At 32.8% G+C, this 14,952-nt stretch overlaps 1 protein-coding gene across 1 annotated transcript; it reads left to right on the top strand.

Moving 5' to 3' along the window:
- The first annotated feature begins 4,345 nt into the window (after nucleotides 1–4,345).
- Nucleotides 4,346–6,214, top strand: LOC149558916 (L-type lectin-domain containing receptor kinase IX.1-like). The gene has a single exon (XM_089831114.1). The coding sequence runs from the start codon at nucleotides 4,346–4,348 to the stop codon at nucleotides 6,212–6,214; it is 1,869 nt and encodes a 622-aa protein (XP_089687240.1).
- The last annotated feature ends 8,738 nt before the right edge of the window (nucleotides 6,215–14,952 follow it).

Raw genomic sequence — 14,952 nt, forward strand, 5'->3', positions numbered from 1 at the left:
CATTTTGTGTCATAATCATTAGTGAAAGCATGAATACCATATTGTTCAAGCCAATGGTAAGACAAACTCTTGACACAAGGTTTGGTCATTACTTGACTTGGCTTTAATATGTTGAGGGGAAGCACATGGTATAGGTGGCTGCAAGAAGAACCTCTTATAGAATTATCACATGAATAAAGTATGAGACAAATCTCAAACCACATTGTATGGTTCTTTGACCTTTCCTCTTATTTTAATAACTAGCGGTTGGTCAATAAAAATAGGGGAAATTTGGCTTAATGTTTAAATGCTAATAGTTGCCAACTAGACTTTACTAGGTCTAAGTAAACTTTGTGTAGATCATTTAGGGAGGACCTTGACTTGCCATCATTTATTATGCAAATAAGTTTAAATTTTCTTTCCACTTAATTTTTTTTTAGAATATAGGAAAAACCAATGAGTCCTTAATCTTCCAACATTTCTTTCAGGGAGTCTATTCTTTTCTCATATATTTCTATTTAAATAGAATAATTCAATTTTCACCATGGAGCTTCTCATTACATGGGAGACCATCATTCCTTAAGGAGAGATGTGATAAATATTCCTCATGGCATTCCCAATCAAAGAGAAATAGCACTAACCCAAGCTTATTCTGATCTATCTAGAAAAAATATTGTATAAGTATCACAAACCTTCCATCACACCCCATTAACCCCGTCAACCAACTTTCAAAGTTATGTCAAGCCTTAGTGCCCAAGAATGTCTCCTCTTCTAGCTCAATAGTCTATGCCCAATTTTAACTTAAATAGCTCAATGCTCTCTTGGAGCTGTTTGGAATTTGGTAGATTCATGGTAGTGAGCTCTCCAATGAAAAGACTTGGATATGCTAGGGCCATAAAATATCTTCTCAATACTACTACTCACCCAAACACTATATTTTTTTAGGTATAAAGTTTAAACTGTGTGAATGCTTTTAGTCATGAATCACTATCTCTATCTCAAGTGCGTATATACATTATTGAGACTTGCCTTAAATTATGCAAGCCGGTGATCCCTACAATGACCATAAATGTCTGTAGAGGCAAGGGAATATGGATGCTATTAGAACTACATATAAAATTGATAGGAAGGATCCTAGCTTAGATGTTGCTAGTGAAACAACTGTAGTTTCATCCCTAGTGTTCTGCAGCATGAACCTTTCCTATTCCAAGAGGCTCATTTGTGCTTCCATCATGGTAAATTTTTAGTAGCTTCATGAATGCAAGCTATATTGTATTCTATTTTTTTTTTTTAGGAGCTCATCAACCTTCCTATTCTAGATTTTTTTATTTCACTGAACAGCATAGATGATCTTATAGTAACTCGCTTAAGTCTACAATCTCTCCATTCTATTTCTCTTCTTATGAGTTAGAGGTAAAAGTAAATAAATGTGGTATATTTTTAGATTATACTAAAACAAAATATTAGTTGAATTGATTTTCTTGGGTGATCTCTTAGGATGAACTATTGTGGAGCTGGGTGGATATATAAAGTAATAAAAAGTGTAAACTATTTGATTTACATTAAAGAAAATGGCTAGAGTTTCCGAGCTCATGAGTTAGACAATATACATGGGTGGTTCAATAAACATGTTGGAATCAGAGTGATTTTATTAAGGTACACAAACTTGAAGTTGTGGGTGTTAATATATTTCAAGTTTTCATTATGGATTTTTTTTGTTCTATATTATTTAAACTAAAGCTATCTAAGTAGATGCTTTACTACAAATTATTTTCATGGATTGACTACAATTGGGTATACATTATTTTGTGTGGGAATTACCTAATGGGAAAGTGTAGTCTCTTTATGACCACAATTATCACATGCTAATAACTATATATATCTACTATGCCTGGAACATCAACTTCTAGAACTAAATAGACACTAGGTTGGATAAAAATTACTTTATCCGACTGAATGGATTCTACTGTTGTGATAGAAATCAAAAAACCTAAATCTAGTGTTTATAGCTTGTCAAAACTATTTAGATGCATCCTCCTTCGAATAGGAATGACAATGCTCGACTTAAACCAACAAGTATTCGGTATAAACTGCTTTTCCTTTGAAGGCCTTGTGCATCCGGTGAGATTTTATGCAACTCGCAACAAAAAAATTATATTATAATGACTATTTTCTTCCTACACCCTTACTGCACCCTTCTTCGCTATTTTCTTCCTCTTCACATCTCCCTATCATTGCCAACAACCCCACTTCTCTTTCTTGTTCACAATAGCCTACCTAATTTCCAATGCACTCCCCTATTTTATTACACTCAATTTGGCTTGTTTTTAAGTTCTTTAAAAATTTCTTTCATCATCTTCCCTATGAAAATTCAACTACTACTTGATGTGTATTTTTGTGTTTAGAATTTGAGTTTAATGGTCTTCTTGGACAACAATGTAAAATTGATTCAATAAATTAATTACTTTTAAAGGCTTTCAGTCTTGGCATATGTGGTGATGAAAAATACTTGTCATGCCTGTGTTTACTTCCACATTAGGTGTATGTGTGTACGAGGTCAATTGTAGCTAAAATCTTTCTCTGTTGTTGTATGTGCATACCCATTTCCAAAGCCTCAAGTCAGCACATGTAGAGAACATACTTGTAAAGGTTTTTTAATTAGAGTTTAGTTTTTTTAAAACTATCAAAATCTTTAGCCTTTTAAGCAACATTTGAAACCATGTATTAAAGTTTACAATTAAAACAAGTTTAAGTTCCATCTAATTTGTTTCAACATCTATGTGATGAGCATGCAATCTTGAGTGCAAGATGTAAAGCTACCAAATCCTATCACCATCTATCCACATGCAAGTCTGAAGTCATCATCAATGTTCCTACTCATTGAATCAGTATGCCTTGCTCCCTTCTTATATCTCTTATTTCTAAAACCTTAGACTATTATTTTTCCTTATTTTAGAAGGTGCTAGCTCAATGGATGAGCCCCTGCATTACAAGCAAGGGATGGTGGTTCAAATCCATCATGCCTTAACATGAATTAATTAATTACATTGCAATATATATATATATAGAACTTATTATTTTCATACCATCTTTTCTCTAACTATTTTCAAGAAGAAAATAAGCGAGATTAAAGATGTTTCTATAAAGAAAAAATTAAAATCATCTCTAAGACACAATAATAGTGTTATTCCTTATTGTCTTTCTAAGACAATAGTCTAAGACACTCACTTAAAAATAATACTTAAGACAATACACAACTTTTTTTTGTCTCTACTCAAAAATTATCTCCAATATTATCTTAAAACCCCCCTTCATGTTGTAGTGATCACCCAATGTCCTAATCCTTAAAAAAAAGATTCATCTTCCATTTTGATCAAAAGAGAGGGACCTTAGCTCCTTTAAGTGCTTTTGTTTTCTAGGAAATTCCGGATCATAATATTAGAGAAAACAAACTCACGATGTTATACGGAAAATTGGACATTTATGATATCCACCATTTTGTGGGCCATGCCTATTCGCCTTGAAAAGACTAAACTTGCGAAACGTTGCAACAAGAACCGCCGAGAATTTCAACGTATTCGATGTGTTTCTTTAGTAATGCCCAAAGGCATTCCACAACAAATTCCGTAGCGGATGACATCGAAAATATTTCTCCTGCAAGCTCTTCATGATATGTCAACGTCAACGAAGACCTCGATGCGTTTCGTCGAAGTTTCATCGTGACTAGCAATTTCCCAGGGCTTATCCGTCACAAAACAATAATGAAATTTAACGCAGCACGGAGAGGCCTATCTGTTCGTTGGTAGACCAAAATGGAATCACCCGACCAACTGCAAGAAATGCTTAACTTCTATGTGTTTTCTAGGAAATGCCGAATCATAAAATCAGTTAGTTATCTAAAGAGAACAAACTAACGAGGCATTTAACATTTTGTAGAAAAAACTCCACTTATATGCTATCCACCGTCTTGTGCACCATGCCCGCCTGCCTTCATAAAGACTGAAATGGAATATCAAACGAGAAGCCCATGTATTTCACAATTAGTTTATACTTCGTTAGAATATCCACAAGGATTTCCACCAAGAATTATACGTTGCTTGATATCAAAAAGAGTTTTCTTGGGCTCTGATCCCTACGTCCATGAAGAGCTCAATGAAACCTGCGGGCCATCGAAGGTCCATCCCGACTAACGAATTGGTAGGTCCTAATCCTGTAAGATAATAATGAAGAGAGAAGCCTATGTGTTCGTTCCTATCTCGAAATGGAATCGGCTGAACAATTGCAATAGCCTTCTTCCTATGAAAGGCACTAAAAAATATAATTGCTAAAAAATTACCCTCAAAGACCCTCTAAATCACATATTAGGATGGCTAAATTTACTCAACCTACATGGGCCTTCCTTTTCTTAACTTGTGTTGCTCTTTTCCTATTATCATCGCATGCAGGAAACGTTACTTTTAGCTTCCCTCCTCTAACACGTATAGAAAGGAAAAATGATGCCACATATCAAGAGAGTAATCAAGGAGCCCTACAGCTTACACGAAATGAAGCATCAGGGAACCTTAAGAATAGTTCTGGCTGGGCGTATTATAATGACCGTATTTCGCTATGGAATAGGTCTACTGGGGCTCTGGCCAATTTTTCAACTTACTTTCAATTCAATATTGATCTCAACAACGAAATATATGATAATCATGGAGATGGACTTGCGCTCTTCATGGCACCATTCGAGCTGGAACCACCAGAGGACGCTTATGGTGGATTTCTTGGCTTGTTTAATGAGGAAAGCTTTAAACAATCATCTTATCAGATGGTTGCTATGGAGTTTGATACATACAACAATGATTGCGATCTTGATGACAATCATGTTGAGATGGACATCAATAGCATTTTCTCGAAGTTCTTTTTTTCGCTCAATACATCCAATCTATTTAATCGCTCTACACACCAAAATCTCACAAATGCGACATGGGATGCCTGGGTGGATTATGACGGTATAGAAAAGGTTCTGCACTTCTTTCTCTGGTATAATTCTTCTAAACCCAAGATCCCTCTATTTAACCACACAATAGATCTGAGCAACTGTCTACCACAGTACATCAAGATTGGCTTCTCGGCTACCATTGGAGAGTACACAGAGACGCACACCGTAAAAGTTTGGAATTTTACTTCTGAATATTCGTGGGAAGTCGGACCTCCTGGTGAATTACTTAGAAATGGCAATGCAAACAGATTTTCTGTGAAAGTTTATTTGATATGCGTGTTCTTCGTTGTTGTGGTCCTATGTGGCTTCATAGTTGTTCGCTGGTGGCAGTATTTCAGAAAAAGGGGAAGAGAAGGTAAGGCTAGTGAAGAGAGAGATCCAGAGCTGGATGAATGTTGTTCTCATGGCTCTCGAAGCTTTTCCTTTACCGAGCACAGTGTCGTGACAGGAAATTTCTGCGAGAAAGAAAAGCTTGGACAAGGCGGCTTTGACAACGTTTACAAAGGAATCCTGCTCGGCACCGGGGAGGTGCTGGCTGTGAAAAGAATAGCTCAAGGATCGAGACAAGGAAGAAAGGAGTATGTCTCCAAAGTTCAAACAATCAGCAAGTTGAGACACCATAATCTTGTGCGTCTTTTAGGATGGTGCCACGAAAAGGGAGAGTTACTTCTGGTCTACGAGTACTTGCCAAATGGGAGTCTGGATAAACACATTTTTGGGGAAGAGGAGGATACGTTGGATTGGAGCCGAAGATATAGTATCGCCTGTGACATTGCCTCTGCTCTTGTTTATCTCCACGAAGAGTGGGACCAGCGTGTCGTTCATCGAAACGTGAAGGCAAGCAACGTAATGTTGGATTCTGATTTCAATGCCAAGTTGGGTGATTTTGGTTTGGCGAGACTGATGGAATGTAACCAGGAGGCTTCCCATACGACCATGGTGGTGGGCACGCGGGGGTATGTTACCCCAGAGTGCTACATAACAGGGAAAACCAGTCCAGAAGCTGACGTGTACAGCTTTGGGGTGGTTACACTAGAAATTGCCTGCGGAAGGCGGCCGATTGATCACAGCCATGAAGAACACAATTGTTTCCCTTTTCTTGTCAACATCTATTGCATACTAGACCTTCTGATGTACAGACCACTTTCATTCGTAGATAGCATTCCTGACAAATATAACACATTTGTGGCATTTTCAAGCTATCCAGTTGTTGTCGAAACTGCATTTGGGATCTATAGAAATTATCCTTAAGAAATACAGTTGGGTTTTGTATATTTTCTCTGGTGCCTTGTCCACCTAAATTTATCCTATTTTTGCTTGTAGGATGAGGTGTTTCAGCATCAGGAACACGCTCTGTTGTTCTTAAATTTTCATTCTAGTGACTCATTTCCACAAATACAGGTAATGCTTGATTGTACCTCTCACTTGATTCAAAATCAACTTCATGTCTCCCTTGTGTTTCAAAATGAGATACTTCATCGGATGTTCGTTCACGAGTAATTCTATCCCTATTTTGTAATCCCAATTCTTGTATTAGCAATCCTGCCCTTCTTCTAGCATAATTTAGTCGTCGGACTTCATTTTTCCTTCTTCTTTCTTCTTCTCTTTCAGGTTGTGTCATTTTTTCTTGTCATCGTTTACGATACTCTCTCTTGTATTCTCTCTGGTATGCTCTTTGTTGCTCCATTTGGTATTGTCTTCTTTCTTCATCCGATTGGAAATTCATACTTGATTTATTCATTTCTATGAAATAAATTTGTAACCAAACATTGAAAAAATAGTAGATTTAGTAAATTTTTTTTTTGTAAAATTGGTTTAAAATATCACATTAATTTACTGGCATTGCACTTTAGATAAGATAGATATTTATTCATTTCTAATTTATAGTTTAACAATTCACAAATACATATAGGAGGAACTTTTTTGTGTAGATAAGATCTACAAATATACTAAATACCAAATAGTCTTGTATGTATAATACTAAATTTATTTAAGACAAAGGAAAAATAACATACGTTCATCAAAATTGATAAGTCGAAAAGACAAATTAATAAAAAAAATTGATAATGTCAAATAATATGACTCCTAGATTTCATTATAGTGATGCAAAAACATGTGGAATTCATCAATGACGAAAAGGTTATTTTCGCCATCCATGTGCTCTTCATCATAGCAAATGTCTTTCATAAAATCAAAGAACCCAAATGATTTCTTCCATGCGTCATGAATTTCCTTTGTATATTGTCCCATCTACAAGATTTGAGAATCTTGGACACCTCGAACATGAAAGCTCGCATTATGAATTTCATCTATAATTTTTTTACAAGACTCAGAAATGATTGTTCCCAATCTAGCCAAATAAGTTTGAACAATTTGGCTTCAAAATGACAAGAATTAAGCTATGCATATATAGCAATAAATTGGTATTTGAAAGAGAAGAAGATTTGTTTAATTCTTTCTTATTGACATAATTCTACACATTTAATTTCTTTTAACAAAAAACTTATATCTTCTTAATATTATTTATATAATGTTCTAATCTTTGACTTAAAAATTTAATAGTAAAACCTAACTTCAAATATTAAGGAGAAAATAGATAACATTTCATGAAATATTGTTTTTTATTTTCTTCATATTTTGATAGACGTTAAAATTGAGATTTATAAGTAGAATAAAATTTATAAAAATTAAAAGACATTCTTAAATATAAAATTTAAATTTCCTGATGCATCATTTCATTTAAATGTGTATTAATCTTTCAGACTTAGTTGATAGATCTAATTGAAATTTTCTAATCTATTTTAATATAAGGTTGAAATTTATAAATTTGAGAAAATTTGAACAAAATGTAAGAGATTATATCAAGGGCTAGGACCTACTTCTTACATACATCACAAGACAAGGTAGATACCATGTAGTTTCTATTCTAACAAAGTTTTTAAGAATTATTTTTTCATAAATTTTGTTCTTTAAAAATACATAACTAAATGATACCTATAATTTTAAACTTTCTTTTATTATCACGCAATAACAAATTATTTTCCCATAAGTCTATTCTCAAAAGATGCATAACAACAATACAATAATATTGATCAATCAATATAACATGAAAAATAGTATAATCTAAAATTTTATATATTAAAAAGTATCTATCTATTAAAAAGATTACTACTCATTAATAAAAATTAATGTGTCATGCATTATAAATATATAAATTAATTATAATTGTACATGTGTATCTATGTTTATTTATCTAAACTTGGATGTTTGATAAACTATATAATGGATTGGTTTCAAATCAATTTTATATTTCTTAAAAAAACAATTCCTATTTTTATTAAAGAGTTTCCTTGAAGTATTAGATTTAAATTGTTTCATGATGTATAATGAGCTTATCTAAATTATTCGACTACTATTTAATATCATGATAGTAGTTGATAAAACCTATAATAGTATAATTAGCTAATCTCAAATCCATCTACTTTAATTTAATAGTTCATAGGACCTATAGCATATAATTAGTTGCTTAAAAATTATTCTACTTTTAATTGAAAATCTTAATAACAGTTTGTAGGAGCTATAATTGATATAAATCTCATCTACTTTTATTTAACATCATGATAGTAGTTCGCATGACCCATACTATATAATTAGTTGATCTAAAATCTATCAACTACTCTTCAACATGATGATGATAGTTGATAGAATGCAACACTTAGATAAAGATTTAAAATCTTACAAGATCAAATCTAAAAACAACGTTGAACCCACCTACTACTACATTTTTTATTCTTGTTAAAATATTTTGAATATTAATTTAACTAAATCATAATTTTATACTAATATATTTCTCGAGAACAAATTATTTATTTAAATAAATTTTAAAAATTGTAAAACATATAATTATAAAAAATTGCAAACAATTATTATTATTAATTCACATAGTAAATAAATCTAAACAAATTTAAAAGTTTTTCTAATATCAATAATTTAAGAGCATATCTGAATTTTAACAATATAACATGAAAAATAGTATAATCTAAAATTTTATATATTAAAATTGATCTATCTGCTAAAAAGATTGCTACTCATTAATAAAAATTAAAAATTAAAACATATAATTATAAAAATTGCAAACAATTACCATTCTTAATGTTATTTTAAAATAGTTGTGTAATGTTATTTTAATAATAGATAGAGGAATATAATCATTGATTCAAATAATCTAATGAAGAAGTCGGATTAATTAATACTATAATATCTAAATTCTAAAAATCTAATGTTTTGAATGAAGAGAAAGAAATAGAAAGAAATCTGCAATTGAGTAGAATTTCTAGTATAACAAAGTTTCTAAGAAAATTTAAGGAAACTATGCAGATTTCAAAATAGGAATAAACTACACAATAAAAGTTTCTAAAATGGAAGAAATACAAATCTACAATGTTTCTAATTGAGAAGAATTTCTATTCTATCAAGGTTTCTAAGAAAAATTAAGGAAATTATAGAGCTTTGAAAATAAGAAAAAACAACCCAATAAAAGTTTCAAAAATAGAAGAAATCAAAACACATAAACATACATTCTCAGAATAATGATCCTGTTGCTCAATCTATTGTTGAATAGAAATCATAATATTGATCCTGTTACTCAATCCAATGTTGAATAGAAATCAGAATATCGATCTTGTTGTTCAATACAATGTTGAATAAAAAAGAAAATAGGCTCTTTCCATATATAATGTTTATGTGTGATGGTTCAACTTCAAAGAATTGAAAACATGTAACGCGTAAAAATGGAGCATAAGGCAAGACATTTGGTTTTCTTGTCATAACAGATTATTGGCTTTCTTCTTGCTCGAGTGAATGATAAAGAAATATATTTAGAAATGTCTAAATGTGTCTTCACACTGTTAGCAATAAACTATTATTTGATGACAACCCGACTGGACCTGATGTTTGCAATTACGGACTCGTAGGACGCGTGTTTAGTGTTTGGAAATATCGAAGCGTTCAAACCAAAAATACAGTGTGCTTAATGAGGGAATGGGAAGCGTCAGTGTTAATCATTTTTGGTCAAGTTCGAATGGAATTTCAATAAAGGACATGGTATAACTGTTCAACTACCTGTCAATTTTTTTCAAAATGTTAGATTGTTTACAACAAAATGTGCTCCCATTGTAGAAGCCTCTCGACTTAATTAACGCCACTTAGAGAAAACAAACTGATGAGGCATTAAAATACTATACGAAAAAATGGATGTCTATGATATCCGGCATTTGTGGACCATGCCTATTTGCCTTGAAAAAGATTGAACTCGTGGAACATCACAACAAGAACCCCCAAGAGTTTCAACCTGTTCGATGTTTTTCGTTTGTAATGGACAAAGGAATTCCTCAACAAATTCCGTAGCGGATGACATCGAAAATATTTCTCTTGCACGCTCTTCATATCTCAACCAAGGCCTTGATGGAGCCTGCATGTCATCAAGGTTTCATCATCACCAACAATTTCCTAGGTCTTATCGGTAAAAAAACAATAATGAAACTTAATGCAATGCGGAGAGGCCTATGTTTTCGTTGGTATGTCAAAATGTAATCACCCGACCGACTGCATTAAGAAATGCTCAACTTCTATGTGTGTTTTTAGGGAATGCCAAATCATAAAATCAGTAAGTAAAATAGAGACAACAAACTAACAAGGAATTTAACGTTTTATAAAAATGACTCGACTTATATGCTAACCACCATCTTCTGCACCATGCCTGTCTGCCTTCAAAAAGACTAAAATGTAATATCAAACAAGAAGCCCATGAATTTCAATGTCAGTTTTGTACTTTGTTAGAATATCCACGAGGATTTCCACTAAGAATGCCATATCGCTTGATATTGAAAACACTTTCCCATCTGGTGTCCCAAGATTACAATTTGGCAAGATGAGTGGAATATTATTTGGGAGGGTTTAAAGATATTTAGTCAAATGTTGCGAAGTGAGCAATATCGGGTGAAATTTTATATTATATCATATAAGGATGAGGTGCTTAGTATTATATATGTATCATATGTGTTTTAAATGTTAAAAGAGTAAACAAGATTAGCATTAAAATATCAAGAGCACCATATTGGTCTAGAGTATTCTCTCTTCCATGCAAGATATCCAAATACAAATAACAAAGAGTGATTGTCATTGTATCACACCTTTTAAGCTGTATGACGAATTCTAGATGATGCACTCCACATTGCATGGTTAATGTTCAACTCCATGATTTTCCAAATAGGTAGTGAATCCTCCATGGGTCGTTGCATATACCTATGCACTTAATCAACTCTTCTAATACATTCATCCTTACTCTATTATTACAAATCTAAAATCTTTCTCTAGCTCACAAATATGATACAGTGTAATACATTTGAAAAGATGAGAAATTTTTTAATGGAGAAATCACAATATATAAACTTGCTTGCCACCAAAAAAAAATACCCTATTAATCACTGAACCTGTAGACACTGAGACAGACAATAACAGAAAAAAGAGTTTAAATAAATGGAAAACTACAACATCGTGTAATAGTTATCCTGATGGTTGAATAATTTTGGAGTGGCATGAAAGAAATAGCCACCACAAATAGAATAAAAAAATCTTCATTTTTGAAATTTAAATAACAGAAACCAATGACTTAAGAATTCTAATCATAAAAAAACTTATGCAATCACCTCTCCTTTATCATAAAATCTAAAGACTGCACTATGAAATGGGGGAAATCTTACCAGATTTAAGCTCTACTACTGTAGATATCCTTAACAAACCTAATATTTGTACAACTTAACACACAATCTCAATGTGGAAGGGGGAGAAAACCTTGCACAAATTTATCTACAAAATTGTATTTCAATAATCTATCAAAAACTCACAAATTTGATGACAACAAAAAATTACAGATAACTTTTGATAGTGACCCCAAAAGGAAAAACAAATATCAAATCAATTTTCACTTTTGTTTGCAAGGAACTTAAAAATCATCGTAGACTCTAGAATAGATCCAAAAGGTCTACAACAATTCATGAGAAATTTAGGAACAATCCGAAACTATAAATGGAAAGGCATTCACCCACGACAGTTGTAACTATAGTATTAAATGTCATATTTAAAAATTATTAAGTAATCTTACGTTGTCCTTGCATTTCAGTTGTCTATTTCATCGTTCCGATCCACTCTAGCCTGGGCAATAAAAAAAACATTACAATGTGTTAATAATTTTAAACTGCCATTTGTTCATTGGTTGGAATAGTTTTCTTTTAAAATTCTTAATAGATAAAATATAAAACCCCTAGCAAAATTCATACGGACTAATGAGAAAATAAGAATAATTAATAAAAATGAAATTAAAAATATGTATGCACTACATACTATAGGATAAATTTTATTGATGTGTGATATTGCTATCAAGATTTAACTGTGTAGTTTTTGAGTCAAACTTATTGACCCATGTTTCATGAGTAGTGATTCAACATGAATCCATCCCTCTTTAGAATAAATATAATTCTTGGTTTCTGAAATTAACCATTTTTCATTATTCCCTCCAAGAGACTCTATCTCTTCAATTCTTCGACTGACATTCAAGAGTCTCCCTTGGAGCTCTTTTATATATTGTATTCATTGTAACTTGTGGATGTATTTCTAGATTAGATAATATATTCTCCTGCTTAGTGTGGACATAGGCTTTATTGTTTGAACCATAATAAATCTGTGTACTCTACTTTTGCATTATCGTTTATGCATTTTATTGCTTTTCTAACTTTTACAATTGGTATCAGAGCAAGGTATTGCTATTTAGAATTTAGGGTTGAAATTCTAGGATCTTGGAGGAGGTCAAAGTGTAGAAATTTAAAGGAAAAATTTTTGGCCTATGGAAGGTGCAAATGGAGTCACTATTAATTAAGCAAGATCTGGCACTTGCTTTAGAGGGGAAATAGAAGCAACTAGACATGATGTCTAATGAGGATTCAGAAAAAATGGACAAGAAGGCAAGAGCAACAATTCTTCTTTCACTATTTGAAAATGTGCTCCTTAATGTTGCAACAAAAACAACAACAAAGGTAGTTTGGGACAAGCTAAGAACTACTTATGTAATGGTGTCTGTTACAAAGAAGGTTTTCATCATGAAGAAACTCTATAGTCTCAAAATGAAGGATGGTGGTAATATAGAAAATCATCTCAATGGGTTTAATACTCTAATCAGTTAAGAAAATTTGGTGGGCATGCCATGAAGTGATGAAAACAAAGCTATCGTATTGTTATGTTCTCTTCCATCCAGTTGGGATGGAGTTGTAACAGCCATAAGCACATCACTTCCCAATAAGAAAAAGTTATTTTTTGATGAAGTTGCAGCTACTCTTCTCGGTGAAGACATGAGAAGAAAGAGTGATGTTCCCTCATCTGATGAAGCCTCAACAACAGTAAGCATTGACAATAGAGGAAGGAGTCATCAAAGATGTAGAAACTCCAACAATAGAGGAAGATTGAAGTTTGCAAAAGGGACAGATTCGAAAGAAAGCAAAGGGGATTGTTGGTTTTGTGGCAAACCAGGCCACTCAAAGAAAAATTGTTATGCTTTAAAAAGGGCACAAGATAAGGTGTGGGATAGTCAAGCTAACACTACTTATGAGAAGTATGAACCAAGGATTTTAGTTCTTGCTGCAAGTGATACTATTTCAGAATCATGGGTACTTGATTCCAAGGAATCCTTTCATGCTTTCTTATGCACGAAGTTGTTCACAAATTATAATGAAGGTGAATTTGAGAAAGTTTATTTTGGTGACAATAATGCTTGTGACATTATTGAGAAAAGTGATATTTTATTACCATCACATGGAGGAGGGTAATGGCTTTTAAAAGATTTTCGAAATGTTCCAAAATTGAAGAGAAATCTAATTTCCATTTATCAACTTCATACTCAAGGCTATCATGCATTCTTCAATCCTAATACATGGAAGATAACAAAGGGATCTTTGATAGTTGCAAAAGGAGATAAAGTTGGGAGTTTATATATTCTAGAAAGTAACAGTGAAGTGGGAGCTACTATGACAATGGTGGACATAACTCAGAGCTTTGGCATCAAAGGCTTGGGCACATCAGTCAGAAAGGACTCAATGTAATGTTAAAAAGAAATCAACTGCTAGGGCTGAAATCTATTGATATAGAATTCTATGAACATTGTCTCTATGGCAAACAGAGGTGAGTCAACTTCTTGCAGACTAGTAGTGAGAAGAAGGGCACACCCTTGGAGCTTGTTCACACAAATGTCTTTGGACCCATTGAGGTAACCTCTTTTGGTAGAGCTAATTATTTCATTACTTTTCTAAATGATTGTACAAGGAAATTTTGGATTTATACGCTCCCTAGGAAATTAGAAGTTTTCTCTAAATTTCAAGTTTTTAAAGGCCTTGTTGGAAAGTAAAGTAGACACAAGATTAAGTGTCTAAAAAGTAATAATGAAGGAGAATTTTTCTCCTCATAATTTGATTCTTTTTATGCAAATAATGGTATCCATCAAATCAAGGTTGCTCCATTTACTCCACAAGAAAATGGAGCATCGAAAAGGTTAAATAGAACAATTCGTGAGAGAGCTCAATGTATGCAACATAGTGGTGTATCTCATTAATCAGAGTCCCTCATCATGATTGGACTTTGGAATTCCAAAGGAGGAATGGTTAGGAAAAATAATTTCATATTCTCACATCCGGGTGTGAAGTATTTTTCCATGTGCCAAAAGAAAAAAGAACCAAGTTGGATTTTAAATCATAGCGGGGTATCTTCATGGGCTATGGTGAGGATCAATATGGGTTTCATATTTGGGATCACAAAGAGAAGGAAATCATCAGGAGCAGAGATTTTGTCTTCAATGAGAAGACATTTCTAGGATGGCAGCTATAATCAACATGAGAGGAAGAATTTGTGCCCACAATTATTTTGAAAAACAATGACTCAAAGACATA

Source organism: Cupressus sempervirens, chromosome 5 (genome assembly GCF_028749045.1).
Source record: "Cupressus sempervirens isolate cs-2001-9-10 chromosome 5, ASM2874904v1, whole genome shotgun sequence".
Taxonomy (NCBI): domain Eukaryota; kingdom Viridiplantae; phylum Streptophyta; class Pinopsida; order Cupressales; family Cupressaceae; genus Cupressus; species Cupressus sempervirens.

Excerpts from the sequence above, each read along its gene's own strand:
- LOC149558916 (XM_089831114.1), top strand. The coding sequence starts at position 4,346 with ATGGCTAAATTTACTCAACCTACATGGGCCTTCCTTTTCTTAACTTGT.